At 37.8% G+C, this 20,126-nt stretch overlaps 6 protein-coding genes across 9 annotated transcripts; 4 read left to right on the top strand and 2 right to left on the bottom strand.

Moving 5' to 3' along the window:
• Positions 1-17: 17 nt before the first annotated feature.
• LOC104730384 (uncharacterized) lies at positions 18-1,844 on the bottom strand. 2 transcript variants are annotated; one of them, XM_010449545.3, is made up of 3 exons: positions 1,713-1,844; positions 1,005-1,202; positions 18-390 (listed from the first exon to the last, which is right to left on the bottom strand). In XM_010449545.3, exons 2-3 carry the CDS (start codon positions 1,184-1,186, stop codon positions 204-206), a joined length of 369 nt encoding a protein of 122 aa, XP_010447847.1. In that variant the 5' UTR covers positions 1,187-1,202; positions 1,713-1,844; the 3' UTR covers positions 18-203. The 2 variants fall into 2 exon arrangements, with proteins under 2 accessions (XP_010447847.1, XP_010447848.1); XM_010449546.3 differs by having other exon boundaries at positions 1,005-1,195; positions 1,713-1,835.
• Positions 1,834-5,440, top strand: LOC104730383 (uncharacterized). The gene is made up of 16 exons (XM_087479412.1): positions 1,834-2,108; positions 2,189-2,238; positions 2,355-2,415; positions 2,500-2,595; positions 2,686-2,835; positions 3,038-3,169; positions 3,355-3,482; positions 3,599-3,641; positions 3,726-3,809; positions 4,021-4,062; positions 4,183-4,253; positions 4,416-4,469; positions 4,563-4,668; positions 4,766-4,834; positions 4,917-5,060; positions 5,163-5,440. Exons 1-16 carry the CDS (start codon positions 1,980-1,982, stop codon positions 5,283-5,285), a joined length of 1,482 nt encoding a protein of 493 aa, XP_087335538.1. The 5' UTR covers positions 1,834-1,979; the 3' UTR covers positions 5,286-5,440.
• A 105-nt stretch (positions 5,441-5,545) lies between these two features.
• Positions 5,546-7,980, top strand: LOC104730382 (protein arginine N-methyltransferase 1.1). Of its 2 annotated transcripts, XM_010449543.2 has the most exons (9): positions 5,594-5,941; positions 6,080-6,090; positions 6,229-6,384; positions 6,478-6,541; positions 6,636-6,778; positions 6,912-6,999; positions 7,110-7,225; positions 7,346-7,496; positions 7,599-7,980. In XM_010449543.2, exons 1-9 carry the CDS (start codon positions 5,713-5,715, stop codon positions 7,802-7,804), a joined length of 1,164 nt encoding a protein of 387 aa, XP_010447845.1. In that variant the 5' UTR covers positions 5,594-5,712; the 3' UTR covers positions 7,805-7,980. The 2 variants fall into 2 exon arrangements, with proteins under 2 accessions (XP_087335539.1, XP_010447845.1); XM_087479413.1 differs by lacking the exon at positions 6,080-6,090 and having other exon boundaries at positions 5,546-5,961.
• Positions 7,969-9,913, bottom strand: LOC104730380 (uncharacterized). The gene is made up of 7 exons (XM_010449542.3): positions 9,520-9,913; positions 9,323-9,433; positions 9,137-9,205; positions 8,898-9,029; positions 8,693-8,770; positions 8,451-8,582; positions 7,969-8,327 (listed from the first exon to the last, which is right to left on the bottom strand). Exons 1-7 carry the CDS (start codon positions 9,727-9,729, stop codon positions 8,133-8,135), a joined length of 927 nt encoding a protein of 308 aa, XP_010447844.1. The 5' UTR covers positions 9,730-9,913; the 3' UTR covers positions 7,969-8,132.
• An 86-nt stretch (positions 9,914-9,999) lies between these two features.
• Positions 10,000-11,446, top strand: LOC104730379 (thiamine phosphate phosphatase-like protein). 2 transcript variants are annotated; one of them, XM_010449541.3, is made up of 4 exons: positions 10,000-10,245; positions 10,334-10,455; positions 10,547-10,748; positions 10,993-11,446. In XM_010449541.3, the coding sequence occupies exons 1-4, from the start codon at positions 10,108-10,110 to the stop codon at positions 11,266-11,268; spliced, it is 738 nt and encodes a 245-aa protein (XP_010447843.1). In that variant the 5' UTR covers positions 10,000-10,107; the 3' UTR covers positions 11,269-11,446. The 2 variants fall into 2 exon arrangements, with proteins under 2 accessions (XP_010447843.1, XP_087335536.1); XM_087479410.1 differs by having other exon boundaries at positions 10,017-10,245; positions 10,339-10,455.
• Positions 11,447-11,665: 219 nt separating this feature from the next.
• Positions 11,666-14,028, top strand: LOC104730378 (putative acyl-[acyl-carrier-protein]--UDP-N-acetylglucosamine O-acyltransferase, mitochondrial). Its single transcript, XM_010449539.3, has 10 exons — positions 11,666-11,853; positions 11,984-12,063; positions 12,307-12,431; positions 12,548-12,656; positions 12,758-12,850; positions 12,940-13,056; positions 13,140-13,223; positions 13,297-13,401; positions 13,499-13,585; positions 13,686-14,028. Exons 1-10 carry the CDS (start codon positions 11,769-11,771, stop codon positions 13,803-13,805), a joined length of 1,005 nt encoding a protein of 334 aa, XP_010447841.1. The 5' UTR covers positions 11,666-11,768; the 3' UTR covers positions 13,806-14,028.
• The last annotated feature ends 6,098 nt before the right edge of the window (positions 14,029-20,126 follow it).

The following is a 20,126-nucleotide window of genomic DNA, read 5'->3' as shown; positions in this document are numbered from 1 at the left end:
CATTAAAGTGAGAGAAATTTCCTGGGAAATTTTGTTCTTATTGAGAGCAATCTTATCAAAGAGTTATAGCAAAATGGATTTTCTCAGCTCCAAAGCCTCCGTTTCAGGGAAAAACTGTAAAAAAAAATCGATTCAAGAGAGAATCATGAAAACTAAAAACGGAGGAGGTGATTACACAATCTTCAAGTTATTGTTCCTCTCCTTCAAGGGTAATAGCCTGTGAAGGTGAATCCTCTGCCGGCGATTTCACCAGCGCAATACCAAGCAAAGCATTCAAGACCAAACAATGCAGCGATTCCTGCATCTTCTACCTTTAGACCAGATCTGTTCTTCCATAAGTTCTTTGCGTAGTCTACTTCCTTCCAGAGAGTTTCATAGCGTCCGGGAATGCTGTAATAAGGAGTGGATAAGTGTTAGATACTAGAGTCAAGTCGCACATAAAGGCAACATCAAGATTACAAAATGCAAATGCCCAAAACTTTTCAATTCATGGTAAGATGAAGTGTGGTGATGGAACGGGTCTCGCCTATGAATCAATTTATTATCAAGCAAGAGGCAATATACTGAGAATTCTTTTGTACCCCGAAAAAGATGGACCGTACTGCATATTTGAGATATAGACAAGAACAATTGTTGCAGATGAGATTACTAAGAGTCGAGATTAAGAGATTTAATAATCAAACCAACCGAAGCTTGACTACTTTAAAACACAATCCTGCAACTTATGACAAAGAACTAAGCAAGACCAACAGCTCAGCTAAAAGATAGCATAAACCACATGTAAACGTTTGAATCCAATATCGATTATGGGGCGGGCAACAGAAATAAGAGGAGACATCAGAGGATTCATAGTATGCCCGTTTAATCATTTCATGTCTACTTTACGCCTTAAAGAAGAAAATGAGAAAATGACAAAAGTCTCTTGCTAACCAGAATATCGGAAATGGTTCTATATATGAAAAGGGAAAATGTTGAGAGATAAAGGAGGGAAGAGAGATATCAACCTAGCAAGACGGGTGTACAGCAATTGCTTAGACAACTCTTGACACTTCTCCACAGTGGCAGGTTCCTGGATATACTGCTTGTTCTTCTCCAACAACTGTCTGTAGTAGGAAGTTCCATGCTTAGCCACAAACTTCGAAGCTTCACATGCCTTTGATTGAACTTGTATCAACTTTGATGCCATCTTCACAACCTAAATCCTTCAAATACAAAAAAGAGAACTTTACATCAAGCTACCTTCAGCGTTACCATTTCAGCTCTAAAATAGAGCAGAGAATTCTCAAGCAGGTATCTTTTATTCATAAAAACCAAATTAACCAAAGCTTTCACATTTGAAAATCCGTTAATTTCTCTACTAAAGCAAACATTTGAAGAGGCTTCAGTGAATTCACACAAATCAAGCTAAAGAAACCTAAAACCCCAAATTCTAAATTCCAGAACGATTAGATCGAACAAGCTCCATTGTAAAACAAACCAAGCCCATCAAAAATCCAAATCCGTGACTCCTAAAACGAACAATTGTAATCGAAGAAAGAAGAGATCACAGATATATAGATCTAAAAGTCAACCACAAAGCATACAATATACAAGAGAAAGCAGGAACAAAACCCTAGATACCAATTAACAAAATTCATAAAACCCAATTAAGAATCTGAGAACAAATAGAAAAGAGCGAGAAAGATCGGTAGGAGACGAGAACCTCGCCGTACCTTTCTGCAAATTTGATAATGCAGCTCCGGTGAAGCTGAGAGAGAGATGATGATGAGTCGATTCGAGATTTCGGGCCACTGATTCAACAACTTCGTAATATGGTCACTTCTCTTCTTCGTGTTTAAACGCTGTCGTTTCTCCCTACGCTTGAAACGACGTCGTTACTTGTTTTGTTGTCCTCAAGTATTGAAACGACAGCGTTTTGTAATACTTAGGCACAATAAGATCTGCCACGCCGGGAAAAAACAAAAGTTAGCCCAGTCGTCATGTCGTCTCTATCTCCACCGCCGATTCCTATGGAGCTTCACGCCGGTAACCGGCAAAAGCTCGTTGATTCAATACGCCGTGACTTATCTAGTTCCAATCGTTCTCTCGATGGATTCGTTTTACTTCAGGTACTCATTGGTTGCTCAAAGCTTTTATCGTCTTTAGTTTTATAATTTCGTGGTTTCTCTTGATTTTTTTGGAACGATAGGGTGGTGAAGAAAAAAATCGATACTGCACTGATCACGCTGAGCTTTTCAGGTACTGATTTGGAAATTTTATCTTGAGGGTGATTGAAATCGTACTAGTTTAGTCTGTTCAATGTTTTAAGTGGAACATAGAGTGATCTTAATTTGTTGAATTGACTTGGAATATAGGCAGGAGAGTTATTTTGCTTACTTGTTTGGAGTCAGAGAGCCTGATTTCTATGGAGCTATTGTGAGTTTTTTTCATCTATTTTCTCCATTTCTTTGGATTCTATGTTGCTTAATTGATGAATTTATTTTCTTTTGGTATTGGAAGGACATTGGAAGTGGGAAATCTATCCTTTTTATTCCAAGGTTGCCTGCTGATTATGCTGTCTGGTTAGGTGAGATTAAGCCATTGTTACACTTTAAGGTAACTATTTGAATATTTTCTAGTCTTGTTAATTGGTTCAATGCATAAATTTCTCTTTATAGTGATGGCATTTTGTGCTTTCTGTTGCAGGAAACATATATGGTTGACATGGTTTTTTATGTGGATGAGATTGTTCAAGTTTTTAATGAACAATTCAAGGGATCTGGAAAACCTCTGTTGTATCTCTTGCATGGTCTTAACACTGACAGCAGTAACTTCTCAAAACCTGCCAGCTTTGAGGTTTCACATTTCTTCCTTTCTTCTTCACTTGCTCTGGAGATTTCGTCTTGCCATTTTCGTGTCTTGATCCTAAAAATAAATAGCTTCTGGCACGTCTTGTGATTAACAGTTTTGGGATTCTGATGCTCATAGTGTTTCCTTTCCTCGAATATTGGAATCTCATTTGTACTTTTTTTTTTACTGTTTTTGTGTCTTCTTTCAGGGGATAGAGAAGTTTGAGACTGATTTGACTACCTTACATCCTATTTTGGCGGAGTGTCGAGTTATTAAATCAAGCTTGGAGCTTCAACTAATACAGTTTGCAAATGATATAAGTTCTGAAGCTCACATAGAGGTCTGATATGCTTCTACCAGTGAATGAAAATATGTTCTTTTCTGTTGTCTTGTTCAATATTTTTCCTTTTCATATCATTTCACTACTTAGGTTTCCGACCTGAACTCTTCTTTATCTACTCCATGTAGACGTTTTCTCTTCCTTTCATGCAATTGTCTTTTAACCATGTTGTTTATCCACATCAGGTTATGAGGAGAGTCACACCTGGCATGAAAGAATATCAGATGGAAAGTATGTTTCTGCATCACAGCTACATGTACGGTGGCTGTAGGCATTGCTCGTACACATGCATCTGTGCAACAGGGGATAACAGGTTAGTTATGATGGAGAAAATCTTGTTATTACTGAAAATGCAGACATAATCAACCTTGAATTTTCATGTCTTTTTACATAAAAAAAATAATAAATTGCTAAATTATTTGTTTGCAGTGCTGTTCTTCATTATGGGCATGCTGCGGCTCCAAATGATAGGGTAAATACTAAATGAGAATCCATTCCTCTCTTTTATTAATTCTCTCAGTATTACCTGTTTGAAAATGTTCCATTACTTTTGCAGACTTTTGAAGATGGAGATTTTGCATTGCTTGATATGGGTGCTGAATACCATTTTTATGCGTCTGACATAACATGTTCATTCCCCGTAAGTTCCTTTTCTAGCGTCGGACCTATTGTTAGTTTTCCATTTTATGTGATGTTACTTATTCTGTTATTCAGAAACCTTAAAAGTGTTACCAATTTGTATTTACACCGCATTGACTTGTGTTTTTAATCCTGATTACATGAACATCATAATACGTTGAATATAGTAATTTAGTGCAAGTTTTGCCTTATATTTATCAAATATTGTGCAGGTTAATGGTAAATTTACAAGCGACCAGAGTCTTATCTACAATGTAAGTGCTTTACAAGATTGGTGGAACTTGTGCTTTATTTTTGTCAACTTTTCCTCACAATCCAGACTTTTGGTGATTTTCTATACCTAATTAGGTTTCTCTGATCTGTCGTCTTTTCAGGCTGTTCTGGATGCTCATAATTCTGTAATCTCTGCGATGAAGCCTGGAGTAAACTGGGTGGATATGCACAAGTAAGACTAACTGTGATGCGGTGTAGTTCTGTTTACGTATGCATGCAGATGTGGTAATTGGGAATTAGATCTGCCTATGAACGACATCCCCATCTGTTTATTTTGAACTTCATCTCCATATGGTTATTTAGCTATCATCAACTGAAGCAAGTCAATGTACAGGTTAGCCGAAAGAATCATCCTTGAGTCACTGAAGAAGGGGTCCATCCTCACTGGGTAACTCTCTTTCTGACATTTGTTTACTAGCTACTTTGTTTTCTCTTCTCTAAAGCTAAATTTCATTGTTACGGTTCCATTTTTGTTTCCTAGGGATGTGGACGACATGATGGTACAACGCTTGGGTGCTGTTTTCATGCCTCATGGGCTAGGTCACTTCATGGGCATTGACACACACGATACCGGTGGCTACCCGAAGGTACATCAAAAATCACTATTTCACCCAATAGTAGCATCGTGTATGTAAAAACTACAGTCCGTGTTTCTTAGCCGTTTCTTTGAGTTTTATCTTTAAGGGAGTGGAAAGACCAAAGGAACCTGGATTGAAGTCATTACGCACTGCAAGAGACCTTCTTGAAGGAATGGTAAGGCTGATAGTTTTGAGTATAAATGCTTTTGGTTCTTGTCATCTAGTCTCTATTCATTGCCCAAGTGGTATGTATGCAGGTCATAACGGTGGAACCAGGATGCTATTTTATTAAGGCATTGCTGCTCCCAGCCATTGAAAACGCAGCAACCTCTAAGTTCTTCAACCGTGAAACAGTAGAGAGATTCAGAAATTTCGGAGGTGTCAGAATTGAAAGCGATTTGGTAACACGACTAATTCACCATATATAACCTTTAAATGTTGAAACTCTCAGCAATAGTAATGTCATATACAAAAATCTCACTTTTGTTGTGTGATTTGCGTAGGTCGTGACTGCGGATGGCTGCAAGAACATGACGAACGTTCCGCGGGAAACATGGGAGATCGAAGCTGTGATGGCTGGAGGGCCTTGGCCACCGGTTACTACCAAAAACAATTCGACCAAGTGATCTATAACTACTACTTTAGCCTACAGAAATTAAAAACTTTATAAGAAACTCAATAATGCAACCTTGTTTGTTTTTATTTTTGTTTCAATGTGTTGGTTCATGAACTCAGAACTCATGTGATTTCACTTACCAAATAAAACAAAGTTATGTCACCACTTATTTGTGTGGTCGGATTGAATCTAACCGGTTTGGTGTATGTCGCCGAAAAACCGAACCGGTACAATAAATTGTACATAACAATATAATTCAATTAAAATTTCGTTAACCAGAGAGAGAGAGAAAAAAACAAAAAGTAAAAGACTTCAAATAAAAAAAGCTTGTGTCTTCCTAAAACCCTAATCTTGTGCACTTCGTCGTCTCTATCCCCAAAATCCTTCTCTCTCTCTCTCTCCTATTCCTCCTTCTTGTGTGAGACAGAGGAAGAACGATGACTAAGAACAGTAACCACAACGAGAACGAGTTCATCAGCTTTGAGCCGAATCAGAACACAAAGATACGCTTTGAAGATGCTGATGAAGAAGAAGAAGTTGCTGAAGGGTCTGGTGTTGCCGGCGAGGAAGCTGCCCAAGATGAATCCATGTGCGACGCCGAGGCTTCTGATGTCGCTGACGATACCACCAGCGCTGATTACTACTTCGATTCTTACTCTCACTTCGGTAATTTATTAATTCCCTTTGTGTTTTTCACAAGTTCAATTTAGTCTTGTATTAGACTGTTAGAATAGTTAGTGTTCTGTGATTATGAGTTTATTCACAAAAGAGTTGACTTTGGTTTCACTTTGATCTGTTTTGCAGGAATTCATGAAGTAAGTATTGAGGACAGAGCTCTCAGCTGTTTTTGTTTTAGTATCGGATTCTGTATACGAATTAGTTCAATTGAATTCAATGTTTTTTTTTTCTTGTGTCTATATCTGATGACTGATTTCGAGGATGGTATCTTACAGGAAATGTTAAAGGATGTAGTGAGAACAAAGACTTATCAGAATGTTATTTATCAGAACAAGTTTCTCATCAAGGACAAGATTGTTCTTGATGTTGGAGCTGGAACAGGAATCTTGTCTCTGTTCTGTGCCAAGGCAGGAGCAGCTCATGTCTACGCTGTATGTCTTTATATTCTATCTGTCGTTTTAGTTTTTCAATAAGTACAAATCTCTCTCTATCTGAATGATTTAATTGAGGATGTTCCTTAACAGGTTGAATGTTCTCAAATGGCTGACATGGCAAAGGAGATTGTCAAAGCAAATGGATTTTCTGATGGTAATTTTCTTGTTTGCTCAGTTGTTTTTAGAATGGATAATATCTGTTTTGTAATTCTCTTGACAATTTGTGTTTGTATTAATTATCCTTGCAGTTATTACGGTTTTGAAAGGGAAGATTGAAGAGATAGAGCTTCCCACTCCTAAAGTGGATGTGATTATATCTGAATGGATGGGTTACTTTTTGTTGTTTGAAAACATGTTGGACAGTGTCTTATACGCTCGTAATAAATGGCTTGTAAGTTTTACAGCTCCACCTTGTTACACGGGACTCTTACTTACCAAACGCAATTGTCAATTACTCAGTTGCAAGTTCATGTCATTGTTGAAATAACCATGAAAACTTCTTGGTCCTTTGTTTTTATGGATAGGTTGATGGTGGAGTTGTGCTACCAGACAAAGCCTCCCTGCATCTTACAGCCATAGAGGATTCAGAATACAAAGAAGACAAAATAGAATGTGAGTGCATCGATTTGACATCTTTCCTCTTCTTTTTTTTCTTTCTAACATTCGTCTTTATGTCTGTTGAGATTTGCAATTATAATTTCTTTTGTGTTGTTCTACTACAGTTTGGAACAGTGTCTATGGTTTTGACATGTCATGCATCAAGAAAAAAGCTATGATGGAACCACTTGTTGACACTGTCGACCAAAACCAAATCGTCACTGATAGTAGGCTTCTTAAGGTAGGATTTATTATATACTGTATGTATACTATACTGTATGTATACACATGGAAATGTTAAGTAATATATCTATACCTATGGCTAATGCTCATTTCATTTTATTTTGTGGGATTGTAACAGACTATGGATATCTCAAAGATGTCTTCTGGTGATGCTTCCTTCACAGCTCCCTTTAAACTTGTTGCACAACGAAATGACTACATCCACGCCCTTGTAGCCTACTTTGATGTATCGTTTACCATGTGCCACAAGCTGCAGGGTTTCTCAACAGGTAAATATTCTTTTATGTTTTTTTTGAATCCTTGTTTAAACATAGACACAGATTGTTTCATTATTGTCTGAAACATACACTGAACAACCATGGGTAATGCAGGACCAAAATCCCGAGCTACGCACTGGAAACAAACAGTTCTGTACTTAGAAGATGTGTTAACCATATGTGAGGGTGAGACAATCACTGGAACCATGTCCGTTTCTCCTAACAAGAAGAATCCTCGAGACATTGACATAAAGCTATGCTATTCTTTGAATGGCCAGCATTCCAAGATCTCTAGGACTCAACACTACAAAATGCGCTAAAGTTCTTCCTGAAAAAGCAGAACTTCAAACCTACTGCTGAGAAGATACAATTCTCACATTGTGATTTAGTTTTTGTATTTTTTCTTCTTCCAGTTTTACAACATTCCATATGCTTTACATTGCAACATTTGTTTCTGTTCTTTTTTATATTTTAAAGTTACTGATTTTCCTCTAAACCATCTCTTGTATGTGCCATCTTGTGTTATAGAACTGATGTCTCTCAACACTTGTAACCTTCTCTCCAAAAGATTATAGAAACTAAAATAAATCTACAAAAAGCCAACGTGAAGAAAGAGTACATTAAGCAAAACCAGTTGTAAAACTGTATCTATAGCTCAGACTTGCCAGATTTAGGTTTCTTTGAAGAAGACGATCTAAGTCCTTTCCACCATCTCCGGACCCGGTTTGACACTTTCTGTGCATGTCTCTTCAGAACCTCACTTGTCTTCTTAAATTCCTTGGTGATAGTCTTTGTCAATTCTTCCGTTTTACTCTCTTTCTCTTTCTCTTTCAGAACTTTTCCCTGAAAACCAAAAACACAATAAAAGTGATTTAGAGAACAAAGAGTGAAATATCTTGGTTCCTTCTTCTTCTTCTTTCATGAAAGTTTAAACCAAAGATCTGAAAACAGAAACTTAGAAAGTACCAAATTCTTGGGAAACTTGTCATCTTCGTCCTCATCTTCATCATCATCTCCATCTTCATCGTCATTACCAACATTCCCCTTCTGTATATCTTCTCTAGAGAAGACCTTCATACCAGGTGCTCCTGGCATACCCTGACAAAACAAAATAGCGGTATATCCGAGTTAGCTTAAGAGTTAATATCATTCACGTTTGGCTTCATTGTTGTATGGGAACGAAATTGACTGAAGTCATCAAAGATCACCTGCATAGATCTCATGATCTTGTCCATTTCAGCATCTTTAGATGGTTTAGCAACAAATGGTTCTCCAGGAACCCGATCCTAGACAAAGATAAAGAACCACTTATCACACAAAGATTCAATCTTGTCATCAAAATGTAATTCAATCTCTACATCAACAACATAAGAACATTCACGTATCCACGTTTCAGTTATAATAAAAAGGTACCTTGGGAACAGGAGGTGGTTTCTTGCTACACGCATCAGTCAAGTCTTTGCACAGATGGTTTTTTAGTGTAACAAGATCAGGCTTAGACGTGTACATATACTCTGCAACATCAGTGTCTGCGTAACCAATGACCTGGAAAACAAACAAACAGATTTAAAATCACATTCCCTAACACTTAATACTCCAAGAAATACAAACCCAATTGTAATCAATAGGCTTAAAGACCACAATGTAGTCACCTTTTGACAAGCAGCCTCAATCGTTTTGCACTTGGAATTGCACATCCCTTCTTCTAATTGCTCAACCAACTATGAAACCAGTTCAAAGATAATCACCATTCAGATTAAACAACAACAAATGTACAAGTTCCCACTTAATTCAAACCCTTAAGCTACAATGGATGGAATACTATTTGGATCTATTACCTCAAGCTTATCACCTTTCTCAACAATGTCAATCTTGAGCATCCAATCAGCTTCCTCTTTCTTCAAATTGCAGACATTTTCAGCAATCTCAATGATCTCATACTCCGAGATCTACCCATCCAGACAAATATATTCAGTAACCAGAAAACACATCAAATCAAAATAGAAAGATTCACTGATTTACTAAAAGATCAAACCTTTTTGGGAGAGATCTGTTGTTGCTTCTCCTTAACAAGCTGGTCTAGCCTCGAAGCTAGTTTCTCGCAGACCTGACACTTAATATACGGAACATCCTCCTTTCTCGGCGCTAACGACGGTTTCTTCGCGCCATCGGAAACAGGCAATAACGCCGACGAAGCTAGTAAAGCTAACGTCAAAGCTATCAGAACCCGATTCATCCCGACCATTTGAACTCGGAGTTAGCTCTCTCTCGTTAAAAAACTTGGGAAAGTTTGAGACTTTAATCAATGGTTTTGTTGTATATATAAGAACAAGATCATAAGGTTTTAAAGATTTATCTTCGCCGAGAAAAATATTGGTTTTTTTTTATTCTGTGCCGTGTTCGTGAATCGTAGTTACGCTTGTTAACGTGTTTCCTGCAATCTCATTGGCTATTGAGAATGCTGACACGAACCTGGGTCCACTTTAAGCCTTAAACCACGTAATGGGCCTAACGTAGGCCCATTATTATAATATGATCGGACAATTAGGAGAAGTGATTAGTGAAGGAACGACGGCGAGAAGCTGAGCTCCGGACTCCGGTGGTTGCGTTAAACTAGAGAAAAATGGCAAAGATCGTGATAGTGTTTGACTTCGATCGGACTTTGATCGACGGAGATAGTGACAATTGGGTTGTTACTAAAATGGGACTCGCTGAGATCTTCCATCAGCTCCGTTTCACTTTACCTTGGAATCGTCTTATGGTATTTTCATAACATCAAAAACATCTTCTTCTTATGATTTAAGCAATTCAATTATGAAATTTTGGTTTTTGAATTGGAACTTTGAAAGGATAGGATGATGATGGAGCTACATTCACAAGGTAGATCGGTTGAAGACATTGAAGCTTGTTTGAAGAAAATGCCAATTGATTCTCAGGTTATTGAAGCTATCAAATCAGCTAAATCGTTAGGGTATGAACAATGATTGATTAGTTCATTTAGATGGTCTCAAGCTTCTTTTGTTGCTTTGGTTGAGTGTTGTTTGTTTGTTTTCAATTGGCAGATGTGATTTAAAGATTGTGAGTGATGCAAATCAGTTTTTCATTGAGAAGATACTGGAGCAGCATGATTTGCTTGATTGCTTTTCTGAGATTTACACAAATCCAAGTTCAGTTGATGATAATGGGAACTTGCGGATCTTGCCGTATCATAGTGATGCTTTGCCTCCACATAGCTGTAATCTCTGCCCTTCAAATCTATGCAAGGTAACGTATCTTTGTAAACTCTATAAGTCTCCATGTCTGCCTAGTTAGATTTGCAAGTGGCATTAGGTCGAGTCCATAAGCTAAAGTTTTCGATTCTAGAGTTGTCCTGATATGGAAAGACTTGTACTTTGTTAAAGCTTTGCCAGTAATCTGAAAACCTTTGAAAGAGATAGTTATATCATTACCCGTGGATTAGATTCAGTTTTTAAGATTTTGACTAGTGAATATGTTCATGGTTCTTCAGGGTCTAGTGATGGATCATATACGTTCTTCTTCTTCATCCAATGATCATATTCCTACAAGGTTTATCTACCTTGGAGACGGAGGAGGTGACTTCTGCCCGACATTGAAGCTGAGAGAGTGCGATTTTGTGATGCCGAGAACGAATTATCCGCTGTGGAAGAAGATTTCAGACAATTCCTCACTGATCAAAGCAGAAGTCAAAGAATGGAGCAATGCAGAGGAACTGCAGAGAATCCTTCTGCAACTTGTCAACACAACAATAACAAAAGAAGAATAAGATTCATAACAATTATTAGTCTTTGAGTCAAAAAAAGTGTTTCTGATTGATGCAAAGGTGATGAAAGAACATGTGTTTGTTCCTCTTAACTTGATTGAAAGAACATGGTGATGACTATTTATGGCTACCATCTTTTAAACTCAAAGCTACCACGAAAATAAAAGGATTTTATGTAAAAGCTTATTCGATTTAATATTTCGTATGACGTATATCTAATGATTATACAACTTATCAGAATTTGAGATAAACTGAAATCCAAGAAAACACAAAATTAACCGTTTGAAAATTTTGCTAAAGTTGGAACTCACTCAACAAGTCACCAAAACTAATAAACTCACTCAACAAGTCAACCAAATTCTAAATAAAAATTCCAGCCACGTGCAAAACCCTTTGGCACGTGCGTAAATTCATCATGTTTATCTTTCATTGAGGCATTTCGTCGAACACCATGTATGAGAAATTGAAGGGTGTTTGATTTTGTATGCTCTACGTAGCCCGCCATGATCTCTCTCCTTAAAGCTCGCGAGAAGCTTCTCTCTCCTCTTGTCAGTTCCACTATCCGGAGAATCTCCTCTAGTCTCTCCTGTAAATCTCCCTATCTCTCTCTCTCTCTCTCTCTCTCTCTCTCTCGCTCTCTCTTTCCCCGCTTGTACTCTATGTGTATTTATGTATCTCTCTACTCTAAGCTGTAAGGTCATTGTGTGGTTTGAAGCAGGTTCTCGTGAAGATTCGAGAGGTTCTGAAGTCTTTATACACCCAAGTGCTGATGTACACCCAAATGCTGTGATTGGCAAGGTTTGATTTGTTTAGTGACATTGCTTGTTCTTGCTTTCATAATTGGGTATGGTATGAAACTTCTTATATTGATCATCTAGAAGACTAGAAACAGCTTAACACTCGCAAATTAATGTTCTTTTTAGCTTTTGGAAACCGTATGTTCAAATTAGTAGTATAGGCTTTGATGAAACCTGGTCAAAGTGTGATGCTTTATTTGAGATTTGAGCTTCTTAATCAAACAAAATGTTATATTACTAACAGAGAGTTTCAGTTGGTCCATACTGTACAATTGGGTCTTCAGTGAAGCTAGGCAATGGCTGCAAACTCTATCCTTCTAGCCATATCTTTGGAAACACTGAGTTAGGGGACTCTTGTGTTCTCATGCCGTAACATTCCTTTTATCTCTTGTTTGTTTTCCTTATACTATATTGTCTTCTCTACTTTTTATTCTTATATCGATTAATCTTTGTTATGTGTCTGTCTTTGAATTTTTGTCAGCCAGTGGTGCTGTTGTTGGCGATGAGCTTCCTGGTTATACAATCTTAGGATGCAATAACATCATTGGTCACCATGCTGTGGTTGGTGTTAAATGTCAAGACTTGAAGTACAAGGTGTGTTTCAATTGCTATAGTCTTTATCTCATCCTTAGTTGGAGACTAGAAGAAACCAATATCCATCAAGATTTCATGCCCTTGTTTTCTTTTTTTTTTAGAGTGGGGATGAATGTTTTCTTTGCATTGGTGACAACAATGAAATTAGGGAGTTCTGCTCAATTCACAGGTCATCAAAGCCCAGTGATAAAACGGTATGCAAAATAATGGCCATTGACTAATAATATCATTGAAGTTCTAAGAGGTTTTATCATGTTCTGAGTTATGATTATTAATTGAACAGGTTATTGGTGACAACAATCTAATCATGGGTTCTTGTCATATTGCTCATGATTGCAAGATTGGTGACCGCAACATATTTGCCAACAATACACTTCTTGCCGGACATGTGACTGTAGAAGTAAGATTTTCTTTGTGTCTATACTCTATAAACTGGATTCAGTAGCAAGGTTTTTAAATTAGGTTCATGTTGTGAAATTTTAGGACTATACACACACAGCAGGAGCCACGGTCATCCACCAGTTCTGTCATATTGGCTCCTTTGCTTTCCTTGGTGGTGGTTCTGTGGTATGTTTTCCTCTGATACCTTTCATGTACTCCCACCTTTCCAACAGGTACTCACTGGTACGGTTACATATAGGTTTCACAAGATGTTCCAAAGTACATGATGGTGACTGGAGAGAGAGCCGAGCTTCGTGGTTTGAATCTGGAGGGACTTAGACGGAATGGATTTACCATGTCAGAGGTTTGTACTGTGTGTCCCAGTGTCGATTCCTTGAAGTAAGAATCTGATCGCTTTGGAGTGTTATAAAAAAACTCATGTTTGTTTTTGGCATTGGTAGATGAAGAGCCTTAGAGCAGCCTACCGTAAGATATTCATGTCTACAGAAACAGTTTCTCTAAGTCTTGAAGAGCGTCTCACGAAGATGGTACATATAATCAATTAATTGAAAGTCTCTTCACTATCTTCTTCCATGTGGATCAAGTGCAGAAACATCTGAACATATTGTATTTTGATGCTTAATTCAGGAACAGGACCAAGAGCTGTACAGTGTTCCTGTAGTATCCGCAATGTTGCAGTCAATCCGAGATTCTTTCACAGAAAGTCGCCGTGGGATATGCAAGTTTAGGCAATGGCTCGATTCCTGAGTTTCACACCTGAGAGTAGCTTAGGCATCCTTTGATTAGCAATGGCTTAGTATTATGCTCAGACACCATTTCTTCCACCGGATCTGTAATAGCCTGATATATATATATATATATAGCTTTGACGAAGTGTTGTCATCATTGTGTGGACACACATAACACATTCTTAAATTCATTTGTCGTTGAAAACAAAGACCCATATAAAAATATGTTGTTCCTTATAAAATGAAAGCCTTTATAACAACACTCGACCACCGAGCTAGTAGAGGTATACGTTAGTTAAATATTAAACCGGCTTTTTATTAGGATACGGATCATTCACTCTAGGGCATGGCGACGAATGAACCACCTCCACCGCGCAAGCGAAAGGTCGCGGAAATCACCCCGCGGGACGTAGGTAAGTCGGTCGAAGAAACCAGCCGGACCTATTATGTTTTGGAAGAAGGAAGGTACGTTCCAGTTAAAAAAAGGATCCGTCGTCGCTCTACCAGCACCAGCACCAGATTCAGACGATGTTGATCCGGTTTTGGAAGCAGAGTATAATCGCCAAATTCGCGAATCCGATGTAACCTAACATTCCCTTTTTAAATCCTTGTGAACGAACATACTCACTCCTCCTTTATTCATCTTTCTTTAATGGTGCTGCAGGGATTTGATCTTAACGTATATATACCAAATGGTTCGCTGTTGCCGTATAAGTGTCATGATCATCATGATCTTGAGGATGATATTGGCATTTGTGCTAGGGCCGGACTTCATTGTTTCAATTTTCACAAGGTAAAAACAAATCCCTGCCTTTTCGTGTGTCTCAAGTTTATTATTGATTGTATAATTTTATTAATTATGATTAATTATTGATTGTATAATTTTATTAATTATGGTATTATATAAATTAATTGTATAGTTTCATTAATTATTTTCATATAGAATTAGTAATTTAAAATTAGGATTAGTTACGGTAATGCAAAGGATAGCAGACTGCAGGAAAGCAATTTCATACTGGAAACGGTCTACTGATCAAAATTCAAAGGACCGCATAACTCAGTTAAGTCACAGGCTTGATGAGGAAGGAGGTAAGTTAAGGCCAGATTTTCAGTACATGAAATCACTTCGTTGGGAGCTTGAGGAAGCCTATAGAGAGGAAGAATTGTTTTGGAAGCAGCAGAGTCGTGAGAAATGGTGTTGTGAGGGTGACCGGAATACGAGGTTCTTTCATGGCAGTGTTCAGAGGAGGAAAGTTCAGAACAGAATTTTGTCTTTGATTGATGGTAATGGTATCGAACAATTCTCGTACGGGTCTAAAGGTGAGGTCGCTGTCCAATACTTTTGAGACATGTTTACAAGTTCCAATCCCGAAGCCATTACTGAAGCTTTAGATGGCTTTTGCTGCCACGAGTTACAGAGGAGATGAATGCCTTTCTTACGAGACCTGTATCGGGAGAGGAGATTCGAACAGCAGCATTTAGTATACGAGGGGATAGTACTCCTGGTGCAGATGGGATGTCTGGTCATTTTTATCAAACGTACTGGGATGTAGTTGGTCCGCAGGTGATAGAAGAGGTTCAAATTTTTTTTGACTCGGGCTCCCTTCCTGCTGACTGGAATTTCACTCAAATATGCCTCATTCCTAAGAAGACTAATCCATCGAAAATGACTGATCTGCGTCCAATCAGTCTATGCTCTGTTTTATACAAGATTGTATCCAAAGTCATGTGTAACAGATTGAAACGTTTCCTTCCATTCATCGTGTCGGACACACATGGGGCCTTTGTCTCTGGTAGACTCATATCAGATAACATTTTGTTAGCTCATGAGCTGATTCACGCTTTGAGAACTAATTCGAGTTGTGATGAAGATTTTTTGGCTATCAAAACGGACATGTCGAAGGCTTACGACAGAGTGGAGTGGTGTTTTTTGGAGGAGTTGTTAATACGCCTTGGCTTTGATATGAAATGGATCCAGTGGATCATGAGCTGTGTTAAAACAGTGTCGTTCTCTGTACTGGTGAATGGTTCATCCTATGGTTTTTTCAAACCTCACAGAGGACTTCGTCAAGGAGATCCGTTATCTCCCTTCTTGTTTATCTTATGTGCCGAAGCTCTTGTACACATCATGAATAAGGCAGAATCCGAAGGCAGAATATCTGGAATGAGACTTTCTCCATCATGTCCTTCGATCCAGCATCTACTCTTTGCTGATGACAGCTTATTCATGTGCAGAGCAACGTTTAAGGAATGTGGAGAATTCTTACAGTGTTTGCAGCTATATGGGAAGGCATCTGGACAAGAGATCAATTTTCAAAAGTCTGCTATCACCTTTGGGAAAAGGTTAGATCCTTGCATGAAAAATCTGTTAGGTCTTTTTACTGGCATTGTTCAAGAAGGTGGGACAGGAAAGTACTTGGGGCTCCCAGAGTGTTTTAGTGGTCCAAAGCGAGATCTTCTCAATTTCATTAGCGACAGACTTAAATCGAGATGTAGTGGTTGGTATGAGAAAACACTGTCTTTAGGGGGAAAAGAAGTGCTTTTGAAATCTGTTGCAATGGCTTTACCGGTGCATGCCATGTCTTGTTTCAGATTGACAAAACATCAATGTAAGCAGATTAACAGTGCTATGTCTCACTTTTGGTGGAACGAAAATGAGGTCAAACATAAAATGCATTGGGTTGCATGGGAGAAGATGTGTAGTTCCAAGGCTCGAGGTGGGTTAGGGTTTAGGGACATTGGACGTTTTAATCAGGCTCTCTTAGCTAAACAAGCCTGGCGCATCCTTGATTCACCTTCATCCTTACTTAGCCGTGTTTATAAGGGCAGATACTTTGTCGATAAAGATTTTATGGAGGCTAAGTTAGGGTGTCGACCATCTTATGCTTGGCGTAGTATCCTTTATGGGAGAGAGTTACTTGAAAGAGGAGTTTTGAAGACGATAGGGAACGGAATCAGTACAAGTGTTTGGTTGGATAAATGGGTGTTCGATGAACAACCGAGGCGTCCTGTCAACAAGGAGTTGTAGTTTGATTTAAATCTACAGGTGCACTCATTGATAAATGAAGCAGGAGACTGGAATGTACAACGCTTACAACAGCTCTTCCCTCCGAATGATGTCACTCGGATCTGCTCTTTTCCCCCGGATTTAAACCTCCAGGATGGATACATTTGGCCATATACCAATAATGGTCAATACTCGGTGAAGAGTGGGAGTTGGTTTCTTTCAAGGGAGGCTGAAGCTTTGGATCAGTTATCGGAAGAGGCTGTACGGGTTAATAAGGTAAAGGAGGAGATATGGTCTGTGCTTACTGAGCCGAAGATCAAAATGTTTATGTGGCGTGCCTTGTCTGGAGCTATTGCAGTTGCAGAATGTCTGAGGAGACACGGTCTGCAGGCGAATCCTATGTGTCAAGATTGTAAGTTAGAAGAGGAAACAATAGTTCATGTTCTCTTTGAGTGTACGATTGCGAGAGAAGTCTGGATTGCTACCTCTCTTCCCTTACCTGCTCAAGGTTTCTCGGATGATGTGGTGGAGAACATTGGATATTTGTTACGTCTTATGCAACGAGGAGAGCTGGATAGTCAACGACGGGCTGCAATTCCCTGGATCATGTGGGGTATTTGGAAAGCTAGGAATAGCTTTGTTTTTACAACTCGAAGACAAGATCCTCACGTGGTGTTGGCTACAGAGTCAGAGATATGGATTTATCATCAACATACTGACTCTCTCACATTGCAAAATGAGGTTAGAACAAGGGCTCAGCCTACTCGGTTTTGGACAAGACTTCTCTTAGGGACTACCAAATGTAAAGTTCATTGTTCCTGGGTGAATGAGGGTGCTTTCTGTGGTGGAGCTTGGTTGTTGCGGAATCATGAAGGAAATGTCCTTCTTCATGCCAGTGATGCTTTTGTACCGCGGTCTAATAGAATTGTTGCAGAGCTTCATTGTATTTGGTGGTGTCTCATGAGCTTGCAGTTGTTACACTATACGAAGGTTGAAGTTTGGTCGGATTGTAATGCAGCTATATCTGCGTTAGGAGATCCGTTTGCTTGGCCAAAGTACAGGTCGCAGCTAATGCGCATACAACGGGTGATGCAGGGCATGGGAGGAGTTACTTTTAAACTTTCCTCTCCGACAGCTAATTCTCTGGCCAGGGACATTGCTAGTAGTGTCACTCGTGATGGTCGCCTCACTTCCTATCTTGCTAGGGGTGGACCGGCATGGTTACATGAGAGGATTGAAGAGGAGCGACATCGAAGCTATTGATTTGTGAAGTTTCTTTTGGTTTGAGTGGTTATATTGTTTTACCTCACTCTTTGAGTTTTTGTAACACTTTGGTTCTTTTAAATTTCAATCCACGAGTTAAAAAAAAAAAATTAGGATTAGTATTATCTTTTTATATACATATAAGAATTATCTTTTATATTTATTAAAATTGCTTAAATGTTTTATTTCTTATAGTTATCTTATTAATTTTAAAATTTGTTGAAACAAAGTTTTAGTATAACACATGGCAAAATCTTTAATCTTTAAAATTGACAACAATTTATTTGTTTATATAATGATGAATATCTAAATCCTTTTTCTTTTATGATTAACTAGGAAAGCGACCCGTGCGTTGCCGCACGGGGAGGTGAAATCCTAAATTGAAATTTAACATTTATAATTCATCCTAAATTCTTTCTTTTCTCAATCAATTCGATAATTTTCACTTCTTGCTATTGCTTTCTGCTGATTAAAAAGCCAAAGATTCATTTCAATGTTATTATATTTTATGTTGTCACACACAAAAGTGACCCTTTTTTAGAGCTTGATTTACTATAAACATTACTTATGTTTGTCTCCGAGCATATGGTGCTATATATTGGTATCCTTTCTTAATTCGCTATTAGAAATTGTCTTTGTTGTTGATCATTCTTAATCGAAATACATACGAAGCTGCTTCTCTCTTGGTTTATTTACTATATCGAGAAAATACTAAATGCCACTTGTCGAAGGAAGGTCGAAGATTGGGATCGGAGTAGATGGCTGGATTGAGTTTCGTTTCCCCTTCACTTTGATACGCGATTTCTCTTTCCATAGATTACTGATTCATAAATCACAATCAATATTTTGATGCTGTAAGCAAGTGGAGTTTGTATACAAATGATTTACTATGAACATTACTTTTAACCATATATAAAATTTCACTTATGCTTGTGGATGTTTTTTTCTCTCACTTATAAATATGTACAAAACTGAGTTTTATATGACCGTCCAATCAAACCTAATTGGTTAGTATAGAGTAACTCACATTCTTCAGCTACAACTTTTAGAGATATATATTTGGCTATAATGCTTTCCACAGTTACATGCATGTTGGTCTCACGTTTTCCCTCAAAAGACCCCCTTCTTTCCTCCCTTTTAATGGGTTAATCTTGATTGCCTTATTTCCTACTAACACATTTGATACATGGATTTGTAATATTTGCTTCAAATCACATATTCCTCTTTGGAAAAGAAAAAAAATCAAGACGTAACAGACTAAGAATGCATATAGACAAAAACTTGTACACTCATCAGCTATTCAATCAAAGCAATTCAATTAAACTACAAAAGTTCAGAAAATTAATAAAACATAGAACAAAGGATTTTATGTTGGTCTCTCCCAATCCATCCCATTCCACCGTGTCGGCTGCTCTCCATCCAGGCTGCATCCCCCTCTATTTGATTTCCCACTTATGTCTATGAATCGGTACCATCATGTTCTTTAATAAACAACAGCGAAAACGAAGTCGATGTGGTGAAACAGGTGATAATAATATCTCACCTTTTGATGTTCTCTTTTTTAGGTTAAACACTAATTTTACAAATTTCTTGCATTTTTTTTTCGCAGATTCCAGATCACTCTAAAAGTGACTGTTATATATTATGTTTTTAAAAAGTTGTATATACAGATTAGAAAGTCATCAAAGACTAAATAAGTTACCTTTATTAGATCTTTTCTTTCTAACTTGACTTGTCATTTGGTCGTGCTTACGCTTTCTAGAATTTGATTTTGTGTTATCACAAGTATGTCTGGCTTTTTCTTCGGCACTCTCTATTTCCATGCTCATTTGTAATATTTCTATATATTATCAAAATGTTTGATACCCAGAAAGTATAAGAAATTATAATTCAACTAAAATTTTAAAAAACTTTATTTACAAAAAAATGTAAACTAACCTGGATCATGACCATCTAATGGAGAAAAAAAATTAACATTTATACCATGTTTGTTAGAAAACATAAATAGGTTAAAAGGGAAAATTACATTTTAAACCTTCAAAGTGTAACTGAGTAGCACTTTAAACCTCT

Source organism: Camelina sativa, chromosome 12 (genome assembly GCF_030686135.1).
Source record: "Camelina sativa cultivar CO46 ecotype springtype chromosome 12, ASM3068613v1".
Lineage (NCBI taxonomy): Eukaryota > Viridiplantae > Streptophyta > Magnoliopsida > Brassicales > Brassicaceae > Camelina > Camelina sativa.
This window is presented reverse-complemented; position numbering and strand designations above follow the sequence as displayed.